This window comes from Myxocyprinus asiaticus, chromosome 17 (genome assembly GCF_019703515.2).
Source record: "Myxocyprinus asiaticus isolate MX2 ecotype Aquarium Trade chromosome 17, UBuf_Myxa_2, whole genome shotgun sequence".
In the NCBI taxonomy this organism is placed as follows: domain Eukaryota; kingdom Metazoa; phylum Chordata; class Actinopteri; order Cypriniformes; family Catostomidae; genus Myxocyprinus; species Myxocyprinus asiaticus.
This window is the reverse complement of record NC_059360.1, coordinates 28,999,861-29,016,859: the sequence shown is the minus strand read 5'-3', so window position 1 is coordinate 29,016,859 and position 16,999 is coordinate 28,999,861. Positions and strand designations below refer to the sequence as shown.

Here is a 16,999-nt window from a genome sequence, read left to right as displayed (position 1 = left end):
TGTTTTTGACTTAAAATCTGTTTTCCCTCTTTTAGAGCAGAGTCTTTTCTCCGGTGTATACCTCGATACCTTGAATGAACATTAAGTTGCTTTGGATTAGAGGTAAACCGATATATCAGTTTTAACAATTAATCGTGCCGATAGTTGCTTTTTGGAACTATCGGTTATCGGAAAAAATCTATGCTGTTAGTTATCAAAATTTTATTTAGATTTTTCTTTCTCACATTTTGTTTTTTATTCCTTAACAATAAACTTCATTTGGTGAAATATATACATTAAAAAAAACCTTCATCTGGTGAAAATATATGGTATAAAAAGCTTCATTTGGTAAATACATAAATGCATTCCATTGCCAGATGCTCAGAAGGTGACGATTAAGGAAACAAAACTGCAATGTTTCCGTTAGCTTAGCAGGTGTTTGACTGTCACTAGAGATGTTTCCTAGCAACCCAATTCAGAAACAATCTGCAATGCTAGCATCTGTGCTGCAGGTGTACGATTATCAAAATAGAGTATAATTTGCCATGTTTTGAACACCTGCTACTCTGCTAACGTTTATTAAACTAGGGTGACCATACGACATGTCCTCTTTTTTGGACCTGAAAAAAGCATCCTGCCAGGATTTCAAAATTGGCTATAAATGTCTGGGATTTGGCTTTCTTCATATTGACATGCAGTTAGGAATCTCATACATTCGGTGTATTTGATACTCTGCACCAGTTTTCATGTTCACGTGTCCTTACGTGATTATTCTGACAGAGAGTGGCAGACTAATTGTGCTTGACTGCAGCCTTCCATTTAAGAAGCACCCTAAGTGTGCAGTCTTTTAATAAAAATTCTCTCTCTCTCTTGCCCGCCTGCTTGCTTTCTGTGCGTGCAGACACGCACTGTTTGTGTGTGGGCAAAATGTCACCAGACTGCTCTGCGCTCTCAAGCAGAATCATAAATAGCGTAAGTAAGTTGCGAAAAATATTTGACTTGGAAATATACTACTTATCAGGGAAACGTAAACTAATAGGACGGATAAAATAGATCATGATTTAAATTTTATAACCCCTTCCTCTGATATTTGTAGTGCAACCTCTGTACTTGACCTGTAAAGCTGGTACTTCAATGCTAAAAAAAATCAGAAAATACAAAAACAAAACACAGATCAGGCCATGTGAGGGGTGAAACAAGCATCTTTTTTTTTTTTTTTGATTTACACATTTCAAATGTATACAAATATTATACATTTTTAAATATATACATGTTACAATAAATGTAATTTGTTAAATATATTAAATACACTGCATTAAATACACCCGACTTCAAGTGATGTTCCATTGCACGGAAAAAATTAGACTTTCCAAGTTGAATGGAACACAGCAATAGAGCATTGTAATGGAGCAAAGTCTCTGTCATTTAAGAGTCCCCGGAGTATATTGGGCTTGTTTATAGTTAAAAGTCCCGCATTATGCACCAAATCGTAATTTTTTCTGGTTATTATTGAGATTTTGTGTTGCACAATTAATAGCTTTTAGGATTTATTAATTTTGGACTCTTTTAGCCACAGTGTCTGTGCCCTTCATAGAAAGGAAAGACTAAGATTATTTTTTTATTATTCTATAAATCAACTGTAAAAAAACAAAAAAAAAAAAACAAAAAAAAACTAAAGGCCGATTAATCAGTTATCCGCCTTTTCTACTAGCTTAGTTATCGATATCAGTGTCGGCAAAATCCACTATCGGTCGACCTCTACTTTGGATAAAAGCATCAACCAAATAATGTGATGAGCAGATGTTAGGTGGCATACTGTAGATGTCAAGGTTTTAGAGAAAGGATGATGATTATTTTTATGATTTCTAAAAAGAAAAGAAAAAATGTGGGGGCCTGGGTAGCTCAGCGAGTATTGACGCTGACTACCACCCCTGGAGATGCAAGTTCGAATCAAGGGCATGCTGAGTGACTCCAGCTAGGTCTCCTAAGCAACCAAATTGGCCCGGTTGCTAGGGAAGGTAGAGTCACATGGGGTAACCTCCTCATGGTCGCTATAATGTGTGGTTCTTGCTCTTGGTGGGGCGCATGGTGAGTTGTGCATGGATGTCATGGAGAATAGCGTGAAGCCTCCACACGCATTATGTCTCCGCGGTAACGTGCTCAACAAGCCACATGATAAGATGCACGTATTGACTGTCTCAGACACGGAGGCAACTGAGCTTCGTCCTCCGCCACCCGGATTGAGGCGAGTCACTACACCACCACGAGGACTTAGAGTGCATTGGGAATTGGGTATTCCAAATTGGGGAGAAAATGGGAGGAAAAAAAAAATGTTGCACTGAATTTAAACGTTAACCCAAAAATGAAAATTCTCTCATCATTTACTCACCTTCATTCTAACTAAGATGTATATGACTTTCTTCTGCAGAATACAAACTAAGATTTTAGAAGAATATCTCAACTCTGAAGGTCCACACAACGCAAGTGAATGGTGACCAGAACTTTGAAGCTCCAAAAAGCAGATAAAGTCAGCATAAAAGTAATCCATACGACTCAAGTGGTTTAATCAATGTCTTCTGAAGCGAAACAGTTGGTTTTGGGTGAGAACAGACCAAAATATAACTCATGTAACTGCCATTTTATAAATTTTACTGTACATTTAAGGGTAGTTTTGCACGTCCCTAATTTACAGTACATTTACCCTATATATTTTTGTATATTTATTTTTTTAAATCTTCTAATTTGTTGTATTGTCTAAACTACTTGCATTTTAAAATTTTCTACATAATGTCATTGCTGCAAATGCGAATAGGAACTTGAAGAGAGAGAAAAGAAGTAAGCTGCGTCATAAAGGTTTCCACCTCCGGGGTCATGCGACTCGTGTTTCTGCCCTTTTTTTAAATAATTTGGAAGTAGTGTACTGTAATCCATTCTAAAAGCACTTCTGTTCATCCGAGCGGATGAAGGAATTTGTCTACAGATAACATAAGTAACTAACTACATCTCATTTTATGTGTGCTTATAGCACCTTAAATGAGGTATCAATAGTGCTCAGTTAAGGCCAATTTGCAAGCAAAAATTTTAGGAATTTTTACTTGCTGTCTTGCTCCTAGTCACACAGAAGCACAAGCAAAGGTAAACTCACCAGTCCTTGTTATTTTCATTGCTTAGTAACTGTGTGGGTCATACCTCTTCAACAATAGGAAGTGGTTTAAACAAATAACATGTTTTGTCTCACTTGCAGGCTGGAATTACTTTTACTCATAATTCCACGGTCTCACAGGACTTTCAAAGTCTTGAATCTGAGTCAGGGGTACAGCTGGCACAGAGCAGCTGGCGTAGAGCACACATCACATAAAAAAAAAAAAAAAAAAAATCTTAGTCCAGCCATTCTGAATAACCTTTGCCGCTTCTTAGGGGACAAATGAGGAGCTTCAATGCTTGAAACCATTGACCTTGTTTCACGGCCACGTTTGCATCTCCAGCATTTCACATGACTCATACGTGAGTCTCACAGACACTGTTCACACTCGGCCCAGATGACCATGAATGTATTGCGTGTGAGAAACATATTGTGTGTGAGAAGAGTTGAGAAGAGATGGAAAATGGAAGGAGGTGAATGCGGTGACAAGAAAAAAGGACAGATTAATTAACCCTTCCTTGTGATTTTGCTGTTGGTGATACATGGCAGTGCTGAATGATTTTGGATATTATGGCTTATGCAGAAGTGAGGGCTTTAATAGTCTCAACTTCAGACTTATTATATACAACAGCACTCTCTTGATTGGGCAAGCTCTAAATTTATTGGCTGAATTTTTAAGTTTATTTACAAATCTTAAATTTATTTACACAACTTCCAGGAGTAAAGACACACTGGGTGTTTTATCAGTTTGAACCAATGTTGTCTCTACCAGGGTACCAGGTTGAAACAAAAAGGTTCTGAGAAATAATGAGAATTAATGCCTCTTTTCATAGTTTTCCAAGTTAGAGGCATCAAATCATTCAAGTTTCAAGTTTTATTGGTCACATACATAACCATACACAGTAGGACATGTGAAATTCTTTGTATGACTTTATATATATATATATATATATATATATATAAAGGAGTAGAAATAGAAGTTAAAAAAACACAATTAAATACACAATAAAATACACAATAAAATAGGAGAAAGAAGAAATATACTGTATGTACAAAATATGCATATGAATATGAAATAGTGCATAATGACAGATATAGAGGTGGTAGCAGACAATTACTAATACGTTAACTAGATAACAAGCAAAATTTTATATTTTACTTTGCTTTCTGTATGTGAAATAATTAGTACTGTATAAATGGACAGAAAATCTGACCCTAATAACAATATACATTTTCCTCTATTTTTTTTCCGCTCTTTTCTGTTCAATGAATTGCAGAGACTGCTGTGACAAATTTGAATAAATTTTTCACGCTGATGTATTATATATTTTTATAGTGGTGTAATATACACTAATCAGCCAACTGTGTGGTAGCAGTTCAATGCATAAAATCATGCAGATACAGGTCAGGAGCGTCTGCTAATGTTCACATCAACCATCAGAATGGGGAAAAAAACTTGATCTCAGTAATTTCGACTGTGGCCAGATGGGTTGGTTTGAGTATTTCTGTAACTGCTAATCTCCTGGGATTTTCACGCACAACAGTCTCTGGAGTTTACTCAGAATGGTGCCATCCAGTGATGAGAGAGGTCAACGGAGAATGGCCAGACTGGTTCGAGCTGACAGAAAGGCTACGGTAACTCAGATAACCACTCTGTACAATTGAAGTGAGCAGAATAGCATCTTAGAATGCACAACATGTTGAACCTTGAGGCGAATGGGCTACAACAGCAGAAGACCACGTCAGGCATTTTATTAGGACCATAGTGTTCCTAATTAAAGTGCCCAGTGAGTGTATAATGTATAATGGTATAATCGTTTTCAGTTACACCTGTCCCTATGGCAAGTACAAACAAAGCAAACTGTGGTTGGTCACATTAGATGCCTGTCAGATTGTCTCTTCCTAAGTCTAAGTAGGCGGTTCTTGGCCAAAATCAACAGCAATGTTGACCAGAGCTTTTTCTGGTTAGTTAGAGATCTGGTTAGGCCAGACTAGAGTTTATAAGCCCACAGAGATGTGTATGAAACATCTTTTATTTCTCTTGTAGACAGTATTTTGGATGAAGATGTAAAATTACAGTTTTTTTTTTACTTACCCAGTTACACTCTTTCCTCTCTCAGTCACACCTTCATTTTCTCTCTTTATGCGCTGATTTGTTCATAAGTGTGTGGTTTTTGTCAGGATGACATGGAGGGACAGTGAGTCTGATCGTGCGGCCCTGCGACTCTTGTCTCTTTGATGATAACAGTGCTGTCGATCAGGGTTTCTTTTCTCTCTCCAGGTGTCTCTCATCATGATGGCTTCTCTCTGCAGGAGCAGAGCCATGCAAAAATATCCTGCAGCGCTCTCTCTCTCTTTCTCTTTCTCTCAAACAGAGTGACCAGACACACACACACACACACACACACACACACACACACACACACACACACAATCCGTCTTTCACAAAGTTAGAAAACAAATTAAGTACTTGTCTTGCTTTCATTTTTTGTTTGTTAGTTTTGTTTTTAATTTTTTCTCGTGGCTTTTACCCAGTGTTAATCTCGTCAGTTAAGCTACTAATGAAAATGTTTGTGAACGAGCAGTGTTTTGATTATGTCAACAAAAATGAAGGCAAGAGAAAAAGATGCATCATGAAGATAATTTAGCGACTTTACCGTAAATACTGTTGAAGAAAATATGATGAGAAGAAATGACACTGCAAGATATTAACAGAGCATTAACAATGTTTGTGAAGAAGAAAAATGTAGACCAAACATGGTTTCAAATCACAGTATGTTTAGGACTGACCTGCTGAGCTGCTAGCAGATCTTTATTAGCTCACTAAAAACATTCTACAGTATATAGTATGTGAGGTTTATTAGCTATTGTATATCCTTAACATAAACATTACATTACAACTTTTATTTACACAGAAAGCCGCAATAAAATGCTACATGTGATGTAATATCCTAAGAAATTAATAATGCTCTCTCTGAAGCATGAAAAATGTATTCTTTAGTGTACTCATTAATTGCCATTATTTCAGTTTTCACAAGTTGGTTTCATCTGATAAATTTTTTAAATGTTTGAAATAAATTTAAATGAATAAATGTTTATAAATATTTTAAAAACTAAAAACAACAACAAAAATGTTTATAAATCTATACTATGTTTTCCATGCTGAGGATAATTTTTTAATACATTTATAATTATTAGTTCTTTATGCCACAGCAAATATTTGAAAAATAATTAGAATTTTGAGAAGGAAAATGCAAATCTGTGCTTGCATGACATGAAAATAATAGTTTTATAGTTTTAAATGAACTAGGATTTAGGCTTAAGTTCTGTGTAAATGAAATGCTGCATCAGAGCTGTTTTTACATTGTCATGAAACTCAGCACTAATCTTGTTTTCTGATGGCTTGGAATTTAATATGCAAATATCACAAGTCATCAAAGACGTCATCAAAAAAAAATTGTTTCTTTTTTTTTTTTTTTAAAAACCGAAAATAGACAGCACGCCTAAGGCTGAAAATTTCTGAATGTTTGAGCAATGTCAAAAACAATTCTGCCTTGCAAGCATTGTAAAAAGTAATCATAACATTTCTGTGTGTATCTCCTAGGTGTCTAGTCTGTACCTGTACGACAGTGTGCTGATGCTGGCCAATGCCTTTTACCGAAAGTTAGAAGACAGGAAATGGCACAGCATGGCCAGTCTGAACTGCATGAGGAAGTCAACCAAGCCCTGGAATGGAGGATGGTCCATGCTGGACACCATCCAAAAGGTTTGAAGTTTCTGTCCAATTCATCTCACACTTCATTCGATCTGGTTAACATCAGTTCATTTCCACTTAGTAAAATTCAATACAGTTCAATAACACAGATCTGGTTTGAATTATCTGTTTCTGTCTGCATAGAAGTCTTATTTGTCTTTCACATCAGGGACGGATATCTGGCCTCACTGGGTTAATGGACTTCCGTAGTAACGGAGCGAACTCTCACGTCCAATTTGAAATCCTGGGGACCAGTTACAGTGAGACGTTTGGAAAAGACGTGAAACGAGTGAGTGCTAAATTTGTCCTGCATCTGTCCTGTCCTTAATTTTCAAGCGCAGACCTGTTGCAAAGGTGTGATATTTAGCAGATTGTTAGGCAATTAATGCATTTTTACCTATTTGGTAACATTAGGTATCATGAACTAACAATAAAAAACTTATTTTTAATCTTGGTTAATGCTTATTTATAAATGTACAATAGATAATAGTAAGTTTATAATGCATTAACTAATACATAACAGTATAACATTTTTAATAATAAAATAATATATATAAGGATATGTTGTTTAAACTAGGATAAATTTACTAGGATTAATAAGTGCTGTAAAAGTATTGTTCATTGTTAAATAATGCTACCCTATGAAGTTAACTAATGTTAAATATACAACCTTATTGTAAAGCGTTATCTCATATTTTTGCCTAGAGCCATGGATGAGATTTTGACCTTTCTTAATTTTACAGGAATTTACTGTATGCTGTCAGATTTTGTTATTAACTCTTCTTAGCTTAGCCTTTGCATTTTTTAGATTCAATGCTTGTTATATGTACAATGTATATACTGTATATACAGGGATGGGGAGTAACGAAATACAAGTAACAGGAATATGTATTTAAAATACAAAATATAAGTAACTGTATTCCACTACAGTTACAATTAATTGTTGGTAATTACAATACAGTTACATTCAAAAAGTATTTTGATTACTGAAGAGATTACTTTGCATTTTATTGTCATTTGTTTCATTTAATATTTAGTCCTTTCAGATGGAAAAAATTATACATATAAATGATGCGATCCAAAGTGCATTTGAACAGCGGTGAAACACTTTCTTATGAAGTGTTACATTCATATGAGCAGAGAGAGAAGTAAGTTTAAAGTAAGTTTGGAGCACAAGAAATAGAAATAAACCTTGTGTAAATTGTCAGCTTTACCCTAAGCTAAAATGCTATTTCTAGCCATTTTACATGCACGTTACCAGGCACGATCATAGTTTTTTTATCAAGAAAATTCACGTTGGATCATAATTTCTTTTTTCTAGTAAGACCTTTGATATTAGGGCAAAAATCATATTCTTGATAATAATTTTTGTATTGTTTTCCTGTAAAAATATCTAAAAATCCTTAAAACAAGATCAGTTTGATTTATTTTGTTTTAGAAACAACACTGCATAAGATATTTAGGTTTTTCAGAGAATGTATTTTTAATGTGTATTTTGTCTTGCTGTACTGGCAGAGTTTTTATAGTCAAAACAAGTGAAAAAAATCTACCAGTGCTGAAGAAGTAATCCAAAGTGTTTAGAATACGTTACTGACCTTGAGTAATCTAACGAAATACGTTACAAATGACATTTTACAGCATGCATTCTGTAATTTGTAGTGGAATACATTTCAAAAGTAACCCTCCCAACCCTGAGTATATACACTCACCAGCCTTTATTAGGTACACCTGTACATCTACTTATTCATGCGATTATATAATAAGTAATGTATAAAATCTCGCATATTTGGGTCAGGAGCTTCAGTTCATGTTTACATCAACCATCAGAATGGGAAAAAAAAATGTATCTTAGTGATTTAGACTGTGGCATGATTGTTGGTGCCAGACGGGCTGGTTTGAGTATTTCTGTAATTGCTGATCTCCTGGATTTTCACGCACAACAGTATCTAGTGTGTAAAGAGTGTAAAAACAAAAAAAAAAACATCGAGTGAGCAGCAGTTCTGTGGGTGAAAATGGATTGTTAATGACAGAGGTCAGAGGAGAATGGCCAGACTGGTTCAAGCTGACAGGAAGGTGACAGTAACCCAAATAAACACGATTTATAACAGTGCTATGCAGAAAAACATTTCGGAATGTACAACACGTCGAACATTGAGGCGGATGGGCAACAGCAGCAGAAAACCCTTCAGGGTACCACTACTGTCATCTTAGAACAGGAAACTGAGGCTGCAGTGGACACAGGCTCACCAAAACTGGACAGTAGACGATTGGAAAAACATCGCCTGGTCTGACAAATCTGGATTTCTGCTGAGGTACACAAATGGTAGGCCCACTACAGCCTCAGTTTTCTGTTTTTGGCTGACAGAAGTGGAACCCAACATGTTCTTCTGCTGTTGTAGCCCATCTGCCTTAAGGTTTGACGTGTTGTGCATTCTGATACGCTATTCTGCTCACTACAATTGTACAGAGTGGTTATTTGAGTTACCGTAGCCGTTCTATCAGCTCGAACCAGTCTGGCCATTCTCCGTTGACCTCTCTCATCAACAATGCATTTTTGTCCACAGAACTGCTGCTCACTGGTTGTTGTTTTTTTGGTTTTTGGCACCATTCTGAGTAAACTCTAGAGACTGTTGTGCGTGAAAATATCAGGAGATCAGCAGTTACAGAAATACCCAAACCAGCCCGTCTGGCACCAACAATCATCCATGCGATTATCCAATCAGCCAAACGTGTGGCAGCAGTGCAGTGCATAAAATCATGCAGATATGTGTCAGGAGCTTCAGTTAATGTTTAAATCAACCATCAGAATGGGGAAAAAATGTGATCTCTGTGATTTGGAGCAAGGCATGATTGTTGGTGCCAGATGGGCTGAGTATTTCTGTAACTGCTGATCGTCTGGGATTTTCACACACAACAGTCTCTAGAATTTACTCAGAATGGTGCCAAAAACAAAAAAACATCAAATGAGCTGCAGTTCTGCGGATGGAAATGCCTTGTTGATGAGAGAGGTCAACAGAGAATGGCCAGACTGGTTCGAACTGACAAAGTCTACGGTAACTCAGATAACCACTCTGTACAATTGTGGTGAGAAGAATATCATCTCAGAATGCTATTCTGAGATGCGGGTTGGCGCTGTTTTGGCAGCACGAGGGGGACCTACACAATATTAGGCAGGTGGTTTTAATGTTGTAGCTGATCGGTGTATATATTATATACAGTATATAATGTATATATAATTCCATATGATTTATCCTGAAATGAACCAAACCATCTGTTACTCTTGTGAGTTTAACACCTGTGACACATATGCTTCATAGCTGTTGAGTTCTCATCTGTGGTACGGTGTGGTCTGTAAATTTGTTGTTTATTTCTTTATGTATTTTATTGATAGAATGTGTCAGTTCCAAGGCAATGAATGAAAATTTGTTAGGCAAATTCTTTCTGTAAAAATTGCCACACATGTCTGTGAAAGAGTAGCGGTCCCTTCTAGTTTGATGTAATTTCCTACACCGAAACCATGGCACACAATTAATAATGTTTAAAAGGACAAAGATAAGTGAACTGCATAAAAGAAGAGGGAGAAAGACAGATGGATAAAAAGAGAAAGAGAGGGTAAAAGACCCTGCTGTGTTTTTGAAATTAGATGCACTGATCTGGAACATGGTCAAGGTACTCTAACACACACACACATACATAAATAGCATAAATAGCAAGAGTTCCCTATCTGTCACTCACTCGACGTTGTGTCGATGTAGTGACACTAGGGGTCACTCTTGGGGGCACTCAGAGGCAGCCCTTGCCCCGTTAAGGGAAGGGGGCATTTGCATCCTCAACTATCTCGACGATTGGCTAATCCTAGCTCACTCTCGGGATGTGTTGTGTGCACACAGGGACCTGCTCTCGCACCTCAGCCGAAAAGGGCTTCGGGTCATCTGGGGAAAGAGCAAGTTCCTCCCGGTTCAGAGCATTTCTTTTCTCGGCTTGGAGTTGGACTCAGTCTCGATGACAGCGCGCTTCACGAACGAGCGCGCACAGTCGGTGCTGACCTGTTTGATGCCGTTCAGACAGAAGACAGCGGTTCTACTGAAACTGTTTCAGAGGCTCCTGGGGCATATGGCATCCTCAGCAGTGGCCACTCTGCTCGGGTTGATGCATATGAGACCGCTTCAGCACTGGCTCCAGACTCGAGTCCCGAGATGGGCATGGCGCCGTGGGACACATCGCGTGGCCATCACGCCAGTTTGTCACCGCCTCTTCAGCCCTTGGACCGACCTCACATTTCTACAGGCAGGCGTTCCCCTAGAGCAGGTCTCCAGGTGTGTCGTGGTTACAACAGATGCCTCAAAACGAGTTGTTGGCAATTCTGCTCGCCCTGTGGAGTTTTCAGCCGTTGATCCAGGGCAAGCATGTGTTAGTTCGGACAGACAACATGGCAACAGTGGCATACATCAACCATCAAGGTGGTTTACGCTCCTGTTGTATGTCACAACTCGCCCGCCGTCTCCACCTCTGGAGTCAGCAGCACCTCAAGTCGCTGCGAGCCACTCACATCCCGGGACGACCTCAACACTGCAGCGGACACGCTGTCACGAGAGGTTACCCTCAGGGGAGAGTGGAGACTCCACCCTCAGGTGGTCCAGCTGATTTGGAGTCGATTCGGGCAGGCACAGGTAGACCTGTTCGCTTCCCAAGAATCCTCCCACTGCCCGCTCTGGTACGTCCTGACCAAGGCACCTCTTGGTATAGACGCGCTGGCACACACCTGGCCCCCTGGACTACGCAAATATGTGTTTCCCCCAGTGAGCTTACTTGCACAGACCCTGTGCAAGGTCAGGGAGGATGAGGAGCAGGTCGTCCTGGTAGCACCCTACTGGCCCACCCAGACGTGGTTCTCGGACCTCACGCTCCTCGGTGAATTCCCCTGAGGAAGGACCTTCTTTCTCAGGGCGGGGCACCATCTGGCACCTGCGACCAGACCTCTGGAATCTCCATGTCTGGCCCCTGGACGGGACGCAGAAGACTTAAGTGGCCTACCACCCACGGTGGTAGACACGATCACTCAGGCTAAGGCCCCCTCTACAAGGCACCTGTATGCTTTGAAGTGGCATCTGTTTGCTAAGTGGTGTTCTTCCTGACGCAAAGACCCCCAGAGATGCGCTGTCGTATTGGTGCTTTCCTTCTTGCAGGAGAGGTTGGAAGGGTGGCTGTCCCCCTCCACCTTGAAGGTGTATGTACCTACTATAGCAGCACACCACGACACAGTGGATGGTAAGTCCTTAGGGAAGCACGACCTGATCATCAGGTTCCTGAGAGGCGCCAGGAGGTTGAATCCCTTCAGACCACACCTCATTCCCTCATGGGTCCTCTCTGTAGTTCTTCAGGGTCTACGAAGAGCCACCTTTGAGCCCCTGCAGTCAGCTGAGCTTAAGGCACTCTCTTTGAAGGCTGCCCTCCTGACTGCGCTCACTTCCATGAAGAGGGTAGGAGACCTGCAAGCGTTCTTTGTCAGCGAAACGTGCCTGGAGTTCGGTCCGGGCTACTCTAACGTGATCCTGAAACCCCGACCAGGCTATGTGCCCAAGGTTCCCACGACCCCTTTTAGGGATCAGGTGGTGAACATGCAAGTGCTGCCCCAGGAGGAGGCGGACCCAGCCCTGACGTTGCTGTGTCCGGTGTGAGCTTTACCTATCTATTGGATCGCACGCAGAGCTTTAGAGTCTCTGAGCAGCTCTTTGTCTGATTTGGTGGACATCGGAAAGGAAGCGCTGTCTCCAAACAGAGGATCGCCCACTGGCTCATTGACGCCATAGCAATGGCATATCACGCTCAGGACGTGCCACCCCCGGCAGGGCTACGAGCCCATTCTCCCAGGAGTGTGGCGGCCTCCTGGGCCTTGACCAGTGGCGCCTCTCTAACAGACATTTGCCGAGCAGCGGGCTGGGCAACACGCAACACCTTTGCGAGGTTCTACAATCTCCGGGTGGAACCGGTTTCGTCCCGTGTAGTGGCAGGCACAAGCAGGTAAGTCCAGGACAGCTATCCGGGTGTATCGCTTGCGTATAGCGCCTTTCACCTCCCCTGAGCTGATGACATGTGCTGTTGACTCCCAGTAGTGTTCACAAACTGTGTTCCCTGGATGATTTCCTCCGAGCCCTGTGGCAGACGAGTTTGTGGAGAAACTTGCTGCCAGCTCAGTACATGTTCTAACTAAGCCCTGTACTGGGGTAGGTGCTCCACATGTGTTGGTTCCCCATAGGTAACACCATGCAATGTATATCTTCCGCTAATTCGTTTCCCTGTTGGTAAACTGCATCTTCCTTGGGCAAAAGCCCCTCTGCCCCAGTCACCATGTTTGTAGAAACTCCTCCCCCATAGGGTAGGACCTACCATGGGACTTCTCCACATGACATACTTCTAACAAGCCTCAGCAAGACCATGTGACGTATTTCCACTCAAAATACCCCCCCCCCCCCGGGCGGGGTGTGGTCTCCACGGTGTCTTCCCCTTGGGAGTGTCTACCCCCCCTCTTTTGGCCTCTTATCCTCTCTTTTTTTTGGGGGGGGGGGGGGGGAGAAAAAAAAAGAGAGGATAAGAGCCCACAACTGGGCTAGCCTGTCTCTATCTTTTGGGCAGTCGACTTGTCCCCGAAGGGCTGTTTGACATTCATAAGCAGTTACAGGAGGTTACGTGTTGGCCTGGTGCGCTGGCTATGTGGCACACAGTGGTCTGCCCGTCACACACCACCAGTTCACGTAACACAGTTCAGACAGTTGTGGCGTTTTGTATAGGGACCCCTAGTGTCACTACATCGACACAAAGTCGAGTGAGAGTTACTTGCGTAACCTCCGTTCCCTGATGGAGGGAATGAGCTGTTGTGTCCCTCCTGCCACAACGCTGGACTACCCACTGAAATGGCCGGGACCTTGTCTTGGCTCCTCAGCACAAAACCTGAATGAGTGGTTGCATACCAGCTCCTTTTATACCCGTATGTTCGGGGGAGTGGTCTGCAAATACCACTCGCCAATTTTCATTGGCCTTTTTTCAAAGAGCAGAGGTATTTCGGGCTCCCAAGTGTGACCCCTAGTGTCACTACATCGACACAACATCTCGTTCCCTCCATCAGGGAACGGAGGTTACGCAAGTAACCAGGACGTTCATTAGGCCCCACAACAACACAAACATCAATATACACATTCAAACAAACCTGTCAGTGTTGATGATTCTGTCATTTCTCTCTCTCTCTCTCTCTCTCTCTCTCTCTCTTTCTCTCTCTGTCTGTCTGTCTCTATTTCTCTTTCATCTCTCTTTCTGATGCACACACACATCTGCACATGCTCACAGGGCCTTAGAAGTACTTTGCGTTGTGGTTGTGGTCATTAGCTGGGCTGTGTGGTCATTAGCTGGGCTGTCTGGTCCATCGCATGCCAAACATGCTCAGTCTTGTTGCCTGAATATTAGAGAGTTTGTGAGTTTAACACCGTCAACATGGCCATTCCCTCTGGCAAGAAACATAGAGCGCTAATGACTACACACACACAAATACACACATCCTCTAGCAAACATAGCACCCCTACTGTCCATTACACTCATTACTCTGACAGCTAATAGACATATATATGCAAACACACACACATACACACTCTTTCTGCTGTCCATCAGCATGAATAGATCTCTTTTTAAAACGATGTCTCCCCCTCCAGGCTCTCTGAAGCTCATATAGAGGCACTCTGCATGTCAATCTCCTTTCTCCCTGCTGTTTTATCTTTCCACCCTCTCCTCTCCAGTCTGCATTTATTTATTTATTTTTCTGTCAGACATCGAGTGAAATCTACCTCCATAATGAAGATAGAGATGTTATTTTCTCACTCTCTCTGGCTCTCACCAATTCCATCTGTGTCGTTCCCTGTCTCCCTTGCACACTTTCTTTTAATCTTCTCTCTTTTCATTAAATTGTCTGTTCTCAATGTAATCCAGACTGGGATCACCAAACATCTTTACAAGATGGATCCGCTCCCAGTCTGATCAGATCAGTTCAGCCCGACAACTTCATGTAGGGAGCAGGTGCTAAGAAATTAGATCCCATGCAGACGAACTGAATGAGCCTCTCAGTTGATTATTAAATTAATATTAGTAATAACTTTGATACTTTAATGATGTAATATCAGCAGTGGGATGAGATGGATTAATTCAGTATTAAAGCATTATACCGATAAAGACCCCAATATATTAGAAAAGAAAGAAATACAAAAAAGAAGAGCATGAGTGATACTACATGCACATCTTGCATTCTGACAGCCATAGGAGTATCAACACACTACACATCACTGTCTTTACAGTATAATGTTGGCTATACGGCTAATCAGATGCAAGAAAGCAAAGACAAATAAAAAATTTGGTATGCAAACAGATGTAAGAAAGAAGACCAGTCTAAATTTATTATGCAAAGATCACAATCACGTCATTGCTTTCGGTTATGGGGTACAGTATTTTGAATTGTGAACATTCTAACAATGTCAAAGTTAATGGGAGATTTTAAAATGCTTCTCTTAAATTAGATTGGTTAAATTTGTCGAGACACTAAGTTTGATGTTTGCTTGTCAAAGCTTTGTCTGAAAGTTTAAAGCTGTTTTAATAGTTTGACTTTATGTAGATAGTTTGAAATAGTTTTAATTTGAAATAATTTAAAGTTGGAGTTTGAATAGTTTTGGCCCATTTGAACATTCCTTCAATGTAAGTGTAAAGCCGGTCGCACATTGGAAGGCCCAGGTACCGCACACAATGTACCTGTCGATGCAGTCCAGGTGGCACTCCAAAAAAGATTTTTGTACTTTTTCAAGAATGAACAAAGAGACATTGATGAGTTTGCAGGTTAGTGTATGAAACTGGTGCAACTGTGTAAACTGAATGATTAGAAATGGTGATGTTTTTTATGCAAATTCTCTTTACTATATGTAGCCTTAAATAGGCTTCAAGCTGTCAAACCACAGGGGATGCCACGGTGTGAGGTTTGACAGATAGATTACCATCTGAGAAAAATATTAACTGCATTTAACCGGTTTTATGATTATTTGCAAATGTTCGTATTATGCAACAGCACTGAGGCAAATAGTTATATCATATCACAATTTAACGTGTTAGTAGACGTGTTTCTAAGGGATATATGGAAACTTAGCGCAGCCCTACAATGGGAAAACTTAGATTTTTGATGGGAATGACAACAAAGCTGTGATGGATAGACTTACAGTCTCTTCAATGAGATGTACTGCTGTTGTTTAAAGTGTTCTGAATCATTCCGCTGATGAAATATATAAATAAATAAAAAATACGTTGACAAAAAAACTCAAGAAAACACGAGTTGTGGAAAATTAGATCTTATACAGTTTTATTCAGTGCATGCCATTAAAGAGACTAGGTGTATCCCATGGATGGATTCCAGTGGGGATGGAGGGGGAGGTAACCCCCCAATAATCAAAACAAGCAAGTAACACCCCCCCCCCCCCCCCCAAACACCCTACCCTAAAGAATTTGCAACAGACTCTATAAAAATATTGTCCTTTAATCTGTCCACACCTCACAAATAAACCTGCTGACTATGCATATTAACTTTAACATTGTTTACAGCAGGCGATCTAAAGTCTGATAATGACTAAAAATGAAATTTATATTTGAACGCTGTGAATTTGCACACAAGTAATGCTTTAAATAAAGAGTATGAATTCAGATGCAATGTAACAATTTTAATCTTAGTTAGGAAAAACCCAAACCAACATAATTAATCTTAAATCTTACATAAATGAATGAATGAACAAGCAAATGACTGAACAAACAAACGCTCACTAGTCAAATAAGAAGAGATTGTCACTGTGTCCTGCAAAAACTGCTTAAAGGTGCTGTAAGTGATTTTATCAAGGAAAAGTATGCAAAAAATGTTCCTACTCCCTTAAAGATATTAATGAAATAAGTGTCCTGAGATATATCACCGGTCTATGTGACATATGTAGACTTTGTAAACAGCAAACAAAAATGTGTCCATGGACCATGGACATTGACGCTTTTCACCTGTCAATCATTTTGTGCATTCTCATAGTGTTGTATTTGAAGTGGATCATTGAGGCTATGATTCA

General features: G+C 40.3%; 1 protein-coding gene across 2 annotated transcripts in view; it reads left to right on the top strand.

Annotated features, from left to right (window-relative positions):
• The window catches only part of LOC127455279 (glutamate receptor ionotropic, delta-1-like), a 487,061-nt gene that overhangs the window by 423,478 nt on the left and 46,584 nt on the right, over positions 1–16,999 (top strand). For both annotated transcript variants that reach the window (XM_051723023.1, XM_051723024.1), the window contains exons 7-8: positions 6,726–6,887; positions 7,045–7,164. In XM_051723023.1, the coding sequence (XP_051578983.1) occupies positions 6,726–6,887; positions 7,045–7,164 (282 nt within the window). The remainder of the gene's footprint in view (positions 1–6,725; positions 6,888–7,044; positions 7,165–16,999) is intronic.